At 43.2% G+C, this 9,755-nt stretch overlaps 1 protein-coding gene across 4 annotated transcripts in view; it reads right to left on the bottom strand.

Annotated features, from left to right (window-relative positions):
• Window positions 1-340: 340 nt before the first annotated feature.
• Window positions 341-9,755, bottom strand: part of sh3pxd2b (SH3 and PX domains 2B) — a 75,781-nt gene continuing 66,366 nt past the window's right edge. For all 4 annotated transcript variants that reach the window (XM_041893614.2, XM_045224323.1, XM_045224324.1 and 1 more), the window contains 3 exons: window positions 5,643-5,689; window positions 5,339-5,464; window positions 341-4,371 (listed from right to left, as the gene is read on the bottom strand). In XM_041893614.2, the coding sequence (XP_041749548.2) occupies window positions 2,767-4,371; window positions 5,339-5,464; window positions 5,643-5,689 (1,778 nt within the window). In that variant the 3' untranslated portion in view covers window positions 341-2,766. The remainder of the gene's footprint in view (window positions 4,372-5,338; window positions 5,465-5,642; window positions 5,690-9,755) is intronic.

The following is a 9,755-nucleotide window of genomic DNA, read 5'->3' as shown; positions in this document are numbered from 1 at the left end:
ACCTGTTTAATGTCCAGTAATCAGGTCAACTATCAGGTACATCCACTCTCTTGCTCGCTAGCTCACCAACTCCCTCTTTCACAATATGTATTTTAATTTGTTTGAATGTTTTTCTCTTCTGTTGTCATTTGTAATGACTGCAGCTTTTCCTCTGTTGAACTGTATTTGTAAGGGGTGTGAGTGACTGTTCAGCAGAGGGAACCACTGTTGTACATACGTCTAATAAAGGCAAATGTTCTTCTGTCTACTTCTCCTACACCATTATGGCTTTAACGTTTAGGTTGCATCCGTTTACTCAAAATACTAAGAAACATTTCCAAGGAAAACCAAGACACCATACAAAAATGGAAAATGTTTATTGACTTATTAATATGAAAGAAGAGACCATGAAAGGAAATACACACAAATAAGAAAAGAAAAAAAAAACAGTACAGTACTAAGATGGGATATCTGCAATTTGAAGTGGGGTGGGGTGGGGTGGGCGGGGGGGGATTGTCCTGCTGCATATCTCAAAGAATAAAGAAAAAGCAGTTTCTTCTTTTAACATTTATTCAATTGACCTGTTTAGGGTAAAGAATTACAAAGACTAACATCCCATACTGTTTGCTTGCATTGCAGTGTTCACATCCCTGCTTGCCTTTCTCTTTATGCAAACTGTAGAATACATGAGTTTATCCAACTCTCATTCCAACCCTTACCCAATCCACCTTTCACTCAGACATTCCACTAAGTCTGGGCTTACGCCATGTGTTGATCATTATCATTACAAATCTGACATTATGAATATCATGACTTTTCAAGTGCACTATGCACACTGGCCAAAAGACTGAAAACCTCAAGTAACTTCACTGTTAGCAATGTTGGTTACGACCAGACACAGGCACTAAGACCTTAAAATAATACACTTGATTGCACTTAATTTATCAGCCATTGAATGACATTGGACCTAGTCCTCTAACATAAGATGATTCAGAGGGGAAAATGGGGAGGAAAAAAAACCCTCATAGCAACTAGGAGCAGATCAACCATATTCAAAGACTCTCCAATGAACCTGTGAGCTACTGCCACTCCTAGCCTTGTCTGTGCATCTCCTAGGAGACGAACCCCCTCTGAGTTTCCTCACATCAGCCTTTTCATATGACCAACTACAACATCCAAAAAACCTTCATTCCGCTACCGTACGACTGACTGGACCCTATTTCCCAATGACCAGACCTGGCAAGAGGTGAAAAGTAAACAAAAGGTGACAACAGCTGACATTACTTCATTCTGGAAGTACAATAACTACTTTGCTGAGTCTGTGCTTGAAACCAGTCAAGCACTAATGTAAAACATTGAATAATGATCACACTTTATATAGTGTTTTATATTTGAGCACTGTTTTGGAGATAAAGTGAGGCTGTATATTGTACTGTATCATTGCACAAATCACAGGTGAATTCCCTAATTTACAGGCTGTAGTAATGGTAGACCTTGGCCTACAGCATAATTATGGAATATTGTATTTACCAGAAGCAGCCTGATGTAATCTCTACTTGAATCAGTCATTCTTACTTGTGTGTTTTTCACCATCGTACTGTGAACACCAGGGAAGGGGTTCATTTCAATGAAGTCAATTCAGTCCATCCTGAGAGGAGGTGAACTGGATTAACCCTGGTATACATTTCCCAAAGTCTTGCTAAGACCTAATTTAAGGTTTTAAAACATGGCTATGGCTTTCATTTGTACACTACTTTCTCTGTCTGTTAAGCCACAGTGTGAAACCTGAACCGTCTGAATAATCTGAAAAGTGCACATCTGTTAAAAATTAACCGCAACATTATTATGCAGTTCCGAAAGGAAAAAGAAACACGGTTCACAAACACATGAAAACTGTATAAATGTTTCATATAAGCACTTAGAATCACTTGGCAAAAACTCCTTTTGAAGTGTTGCTATTTTAGTTCTTGAAAAACTAAATGTCCTCTTGAACTTCCCTTGTAACCTCCGTTGCAGCCATAGTAGGAGGAGGGATGTTCTTTGAGGTATCTGAGTATACATGGCCATCTAGGATCTGATCTAGGATCAGGTACACCCTGTTCATGTAATCTTATTAATTATGATCTAAAAGGCTAAACTAATCCTAGATCAGCACTCCTACGAGAAACTTTGTGAATACGGACCCTGGTTCCTCTATCGTATGGTTTGATTTATTTTCCATATGCATTGCACTGTCAGTTTCGACTCTAAAGTATTAAAAATGTATGCACTCACTAACTGTAAGTCGCTCTGGATAAGAGCGTCTGCTAAATGACTAAAATGTCAAATGTACTCATTAGACTGAAGCATCTTTGATATGCTAACTGAGACACTAACTAGCTAAATTGCATATATTTAAGCTTAAAGCACTTTGAATATTATACTGAGGCACAATATCATAGAAGGCTTGGAAGGACATATTTTGTTCTATTACAAAGCTTGTGATATATATCATAAAATGACATTATAGGCTTGAGTAACATAATGTATGGCACAAAGTGAACATGAAAGGGAAATTTGCTTGTCCCGGATTTGATGCCTGGTCATTTGTAACGAGGATAAAACATTTAAAAAATAAAATAAACGCGTCATTGCTGGTTAATTCTCGCTTGAATGCTAAACAATGGAATGTAAAAAAGTAACAAAAAACAGCTACATTTAAAAAAAGGTACCTATAAATAAAAAAAAGCTAATTAAATACAATTAGTGATATATTTCTGTATTAAAAAAGCCAACAGAACCTGGTACCTAGGGTTTCTTGGTCAGGTAATTGGAGGGGATCCAGCCCTCTTTCATTGGCCCTTCTCCTATATTTTTACAAAACCACCAGCCGCTGCTGTTCCTCTCCATCACCTCGAACACGGTGCCCTCCTTGAAGCTGGCAGTCTGATCGTCGCCCTCAAAGTCCGCCACGGCCAAGAACAGCTCCTCTTTACTGGGCTCCTTGATCAGAGGAGGCAGCTTGTCCCTCGGAGGGCCTGGTTTCTCACTCTTAAGCAGGGGCTTTGGGACCACCTTCTCCTTGTCTTTGGGTGGGGGCAGTACGAAGGCCTTGGGTTTAGGGGGAGGGGGTCTGCTGAGCTGGGTGGGAGCAGGCTTTGTGTCTGGGAGCTCTTTCAGGGGGGCTTTGGTTTCTGTGGGGCTGGACGGCTCAGAGGTCTTTTTGGGTGGAGGGGGTCTCCTAGGGAGGACGGCGGGTCTCCCTGGAGGTTCTTTGTGTGGGGAAACAGCAGATTTGTTGGGGCTCACGTATCCGTGGCCATTTTGCTGCTTGGGGGGGAATTTGGGCTCGTCACTGGCCTTGCCATTGTAGAGAGCACTGGGGGCCAGGGGCATCTTGGGGAGGGCATTGATCGGGGGGCTGTTGGGATGCGGCATCTTGGGGAGAACATTATTAGGAGGGGGCATCTTGGGTAAAGCATTATTAGGGGGGAGGTTGGGTGGCGGCATCTTGGGGAGAATGTTGCTAGGGCCGTTGTTGGCTGCAGTGCCGTTTTGCTGGCTTGGCTCTGCTGATCCAGAGCCTGGTTCAACTGGCTTTGAAGGCTTCAGCTTGCTCCTCAGGTTGGTGATGTCCAGCTTGTTGTCAGCTGGCGGTTCTGTCTTGGCAGCTGGGCCGGGTTTGGGCCGGACTATAGGTTTGGGCTTCATGAACAGTGCAGGGCTGGCGACCTCTGGTTTCTCCTCCGGTGGATCAGGCTTGGGCTTGGGCGGTTGCTTAGCCACATGTTTCAGGTTGAACTTCTTCACCTCTTTGGCGGAGACCTTGTGACCACACTCCAGACCCATCTCATTCTTCAGATGCAGAGGCTTGTTTGCGACCTCTCTCTTGGGCTCGGGGGGCTTGTCGGGCTTGAAGGGGGCAGTTTTGGGGGTGAGCAGGGGCATGATGACACCAGGGGCTGGGGGTTTCGGAGGCATGGGTTTGGATAGGTCTGGCCTGGGTTTCTCCACAGTAATCTCAATGTCCAGGCTCTTGTTGATGGACTCCCTGCGAGGTGGCAAGGCTGGCTTCTCCTCAGCAGGTGGGGCAGACGGGGCGGGGGGCAGGGGTCCGGAGAAGGCTGATGCAACCTTACTGGCGCTGGACTTCCAGTCTCTGAGCTTAGGCCGGGCTCCAGACTCGCTGCTCGCGGTGGGCTCGTCTGGCAGCGGTTTGGACCAGCTGTCCTCTTGCCCTGCACCACCATCCTCCAGCTTCAGCTGGGCCATCTCGTTGGGCAGAGGTGCCAGGAAGTTAGGGCGCGGGGTCAAACTGGTCTTTTTGTATTTGTCGATGAAGGTAATGGGGGCCCAGCCCTCTTTGTCTTCAATCTGAATGTACCACCAGCCACTGGAGTTCTTCTCTATCACCTGGACAACAGAAACAGGGGATCAGTGAGTCAGTCAGGGAATCAGGAATCAAGACACAGCAGAAGTTGTACACAGTGAGTGCATTTTGTGAAGCATCATTAAAATCCCCTTACATTTTACATTTACATTTGAGTCATTTAGCAGACGCTCTTATCCAGAGCGACTTACAGTTAGTGAGTGCATAAATTTTCATACTGGCCCCCCGTGGGAATCGAACCCACAACCCTGGCGTTGCAAGCGCCATGATCTAACAACTGAGCTACACGGGGGTCTTCTATTCTGATTGTAAATAATTGCTGTTTGTGAAATGATTGGCTTTTGAGTGATTAAGGAGAAGTAGAATGAGGTCTTAAGTCTCTGGGATGTTTTGCCTTACAAAGTCATAGTGAAAGTAGAGAAAAGTGTTGAATATTAGTGTGTCGGTTTGAAGAAGCGTCTATGTACTCCCTGTGACCAGAGACCCACGATATGTTATCTGGAGCAACAATAGGACAAGAAGTGGAAGTTGGCCCAAGAGCTATAGAACCCAGACGAGACAAGGAACTGGGCCCAAGGGCTAGGGAACCCAGACGAGATGAGGAACTGGGCCAAGGGATGTTGAAACTATTGAAATGTCTGAAAAGGTCTTAAATCAGGGTGATGGGGCTAAGTCAATCACAGTGGAAAACTGCTGAAGTATAACATTGTATGGGAGTGGGGGGAGCTTTGCTATAAGAGAGTGCTGCGCCACTAGCTACGTATTCAGCTGCGTCACTCGAGGGGCGCGCATTACAGCTGTTGTGTCTTTGGTATTAAACAATTGAACTTCCCTCTGAGTTTTGACTTTTTTGTGGTAAACAAATGTATTGCATATTGAATCAAACTTATCAATTCAATCTGAAAGGTTTCTCTAGGCGGGAGATGGTAGGCTGTTCGCCATCAAACAATAACCATCTACCAATGTGTGATGAGATGTGACGTGTCTCACCTCCACTTTGACCCCAGCCTGGAAGCTGATGCCATCTGGGATGGTGGTCTGGAAGTCTGCAATGGTGTAGAATTCCTCCTCCACCTGGGGAGGGGTGGGCGGCTTGGGCAGGTTCTGCCCCCTCGGCTAGAGGGAGGGAGAGAGGGAGGGTGTGAAGAAAGAAAGAGTGGGTCAGTACGAGACTTGACTTGTGGCAGATCAACACATCAAATCAATGCAAAACTAATTTAGTCAAATGTCTTTGTTAACGAGTGTTGATGGTGTCGCAGGATGTGTGGTTAAGTGGTTGGTGGAGGGCACTTACGATGGTGAGATCTCTGCGTGGTGGTGGTCTTTGTCTCGCCCCTTGTTCTGTAAGGGAAAAGACAGAGGATATCAGACTCCAGTGAGCTGCATCTCAGCACAGCCCATCAGTCTCAAAACACTGCCTGCATTGACATCAACTCCTCAGAGAGAGAGAGATAGAGAGAGAGAAACAAACATGGAATAGAGGAGACGGACCCACTGGTTGCCCTCTAGGTTACAGAGAGCTGGTAGTCCCATCCACCAAACTACCAGGTGTGAAACAGGGAAGGGACTCAGGGGGTATGCTAATTTGGTATAGAGCAGACCTAACTCACTCTATTAAATTAATCAAAACAGGAACATTTTACATTTGGTTAGAAATTCAAAAGGAAATTATCTCAACAGAGAAAAATGTCCTCCTGTGTGCTACCTATATCCCCCCACTAGAATCCCCATACTTTAATGAAGACAGCTTCTCCATCCTGGAGGGGGAAATCAATCATTTCCAGACCCAGGGATATATACTAGTCTGTGGCGACCTAAATGCCAGAACTGGACAAGAACCTGACAACCTCAGCACACAGGGGGGCAAACACCATCCCCCATATGCCCCCCTAGGCACAACTACGACAACATAACCAACAAAAACGGGTCATGACTCCTGCAGCTCTGTCGCACACTGGGTATGTACATAGTCAATGGTAGGCTTCGAGGGGATTCCTATGGTAGGTACACCTATAGCTCATATCTTGGCAGTAGTACTGTAGACTACTTTATCATTGACCTCAACCCAGAGTCTCTCAGAGCATTCACAGTCAGCCCACTGACACCCCTATCAGACCACAGCAAAATCACAGTCTACTTGAACAGAGCAATACTCAATCATGAGGCATCAAAGCCAAAGGAACTGAATATTATTAAGAAATGCTATAGATGAAAGGAAAGTAGTGTTGAAACCTACCAAAAAACAATTAGGCAACAACAAATTCAATCCATTCTAGACAACTTCCTGGACAAAAAGTTCCACTGTAATAGTGAAGGTGTAAACTTGGCAGTAGAAAACCTAAACAGTATATTTGACCTCTCAGCTTCCCTATCATATCTAAAAAATATCTAACAGGAAACAGAAGAAAAGTAACAACAGTGATAAATGGTTTGATGAAGAATGCAAAAACCTAAGAAAGAAACAACCTAATAACAGAACAAACAGCAAAAAAATATACATGATCAAATGTAAATCTTAGAATCAACTATTAAAGACTACCAGAACCCACTGGATTCTCCAATTACATTGAATGAACTACAGGACAAAAAGGCCTGTGGTGTTGATGGTATCCTCAATGAAATGATAAAATATACAGACCACACATTTATATTAGCTATACTTAAACTCTTTAACATCATCCTTAGCTCTGGCATCTTCCCCAATATTTGGAACCAAGGACTGATCACCCCAATCCACAAAAGTGGAGACAAATTTGACCCCAATAACTACCGTGGGATATGTGTCAACAGCAACCTTGGGAAAATCCTCTGCATTATCATTAACAGCAGACTAGTTCATTTCTTCAGTGAAAACAATGTACTGAGCAAATGTCAAATTGGCTTTTAACCAAATTACCGTACGACAGACCACGTATTCACCCTGCACACCCTAATTGACAAACAAACAAAACAAAACAAAGGCAAAGTCTTCTCATGCTTTTTTGATTTCAAAAAAGCTTTTGACTCAATTTGGCATGAGGGTCTGCTATACAAATTGATGGAAAGTGGGGTTGGGGGAAAAACATACGACATTATAAAATCCATGTACACAAACAACAAGTGTGCGGTTAAAATTGGCAAAAAACACACACATTTCTTTCCACAGGGCCGTGGGGTGAGACAGGGATGCAGTTTAAGCCCCTCCCTCTTCAACATATATATATATCAACGAATTGGCGAGGGCAGTCTGCAGTCTGCAGCACCCGGCCTCACCCTACTAGAATTTGAAGTAAAATGTTTAATGTTTGCTGATGATGTGGTGCTTCTGTCACCAACCAAGGAGGGCCTACAGCAGCACCTAGATCTTCTACACAGATTCTGTCAGACCTGGGCCCTGACAGTAAATCTCAGTAATACAAAAATAATGGTGTTCCAAAAAAGGTCCAGTTGCCAGGACCACAAATACAAATTCCATCTAGACACCGTTGCCCTAGAGCACACAAAAAACTATACATACCTCGGCCTAAACATCAGCGCCACAGGTAACTTCCACAAAGCTGTGAACGATCTGAGAGACAAGGCAAGAAGGGCCTTCTATGCCATCAAAAGGAACATAAAATTTGACATACCAATTAGGATCTGGCTAAAAATACTTGAATCAGTTATAGAACCCATTGCCCTTTATGGTTGTGAGGTCTGGGGTCCGCTCACCAACCATGAATTCACAAAATGGGACAAACACCAAATTGAGACTCTGCATGCAGAATTCTGCAAAAACATCCTCCGTGTACAACGTAAAACACCAAATAATGAATGCAGAGCAGAATTAGGCCAATACCCGCTAATTATCAAAATCCAGAAAAGAGCCGTTAAATTCTATAACCACTTAAAAGGAAGCGATTCCCAAACCTTCCATAACAAAGCCATCACCTACAGAGAGATGAACTTGGAGAAGAGTCCCCTAAGTAAGCTGGTCCTGGGGCTCTGTTCACAAACACAAACAGACCCCACAGAGCCCCAGGACAACAACAACAACAACAACAACAACACAATTAGACCCAACCAAATCATGAGAAAACAAAAAGAGAATTACTTGACACATTGGAAAGAACAAACAAAAAAACAGAGCAAACTAGAATGCTATTTGGCCCTAAACAGAGAGTACACCGTGGCAGAATACCTGACCACTGTGACTGACCAAAACTTAAGGAAAGCTTTGACTATGTACAGACTCAGTGAGCATAGCCTTGCTATTGAGAAAGGCCACCATAGGCAGACCTGGCTCTCAAGAGAAGACAGGCTATGTGCACACTGCCCACAAAATGAGGTGGAAACTGAGCTGCACTTCCTAACCTCCTGCCAAATGTATGACCATATTAGAGACACATATGTCCCTCAGATTACAGCGATTTTGATAAACTCCCTTATCTACTGGGTGAAAAAACACAGTGTGCCATCACAGCTGCAAGATTTGTGACCTGTTGCCACAAGAAAAGGGCAACCAGTGAAGAACAAACACCATTGTAAATACAACCCATATTTATGTTTATTTATTTTCCCATTTGTACTTTAACTATTTGCACATTGTTACAACACTGTATATATACATAATATGACATTTGAAATGTCTTTATTCTTTTGGAACTTTTGAGTGTAATGTTTACTGTTAATATTTATAGTTTATTTCACTTTTGTTTACTATCTACTTCACTTGCTTTGGCAATGTTAACATACGTTGCCCATGCCAATAAAGCCCTTAAATTGAAATTGAAATTGAATTGAGAGAGAGAGATTAGATGCAGACTGATGAGCTCTATAGACCGGGGCCTTCGGCTCTCTAACTATGTGTAATGGCACTAATGGAGGTGTAGTTGTGGGAGGCATTCAGCTCCTCAATTACTTACTAGGAAATAAAGGGAGATGTTTTACATTACTCTGGCATTGAGTTAGAGAGCCTTGCAGAGAAACGTCTCTGAGGGAGTAGACTGAGGAGGCATCTCTTCTACAGATGAGATGTCTTGGTAACACTTTACTTAAGCCTGCATGTATACGGCTTTATTACTTGTTAGAGGAAGATAAGTGTTTCCAATGACATCATCAACCAATTAGTAGACAATTAGTAGGCAAAGCCTACTCACGCCAACGATGTCATTGGAAACACTTATCTTCCTCTATCTTTTTTACTACAGAACATCGAAACACACCATTTTCACATGATGTATGTTGATGTTGGTATATAAATATGAAGTTGAGCATTTTTGAAAATCTCCTTTAAAGCCTGCAGGTAGGCATTATTCAAAGACATTATAAAGCCTCATACATTTTCACATAAGTTGAGGTTGGGGTGGTGCTGAAGATGATGAATATTACGTTTTTAAAATGTGAAATTTCCCATGAAGTAGAGAGTTACAGTTGTTTGTTGTTAAAC

Source organism: Coregonus clupeaformis, chromosome 13, assembly GCF_020615455.1.
Source record: "Coregonus clupeaformis isolate EN_2021a chromosome 13, ASM2061545v1, whole genome shotgun sequence".
NCBI lineage: Eukaryota > Metazoa > Chordata > Actinopteri > Salmoniformes > Salmonidae > Coregonus > Coregonus clupeaformis.
Note: the sequence above shows the minus strand (reverse complement) of the source record. Positions and strands in the feature narration are given on the sequence as shown.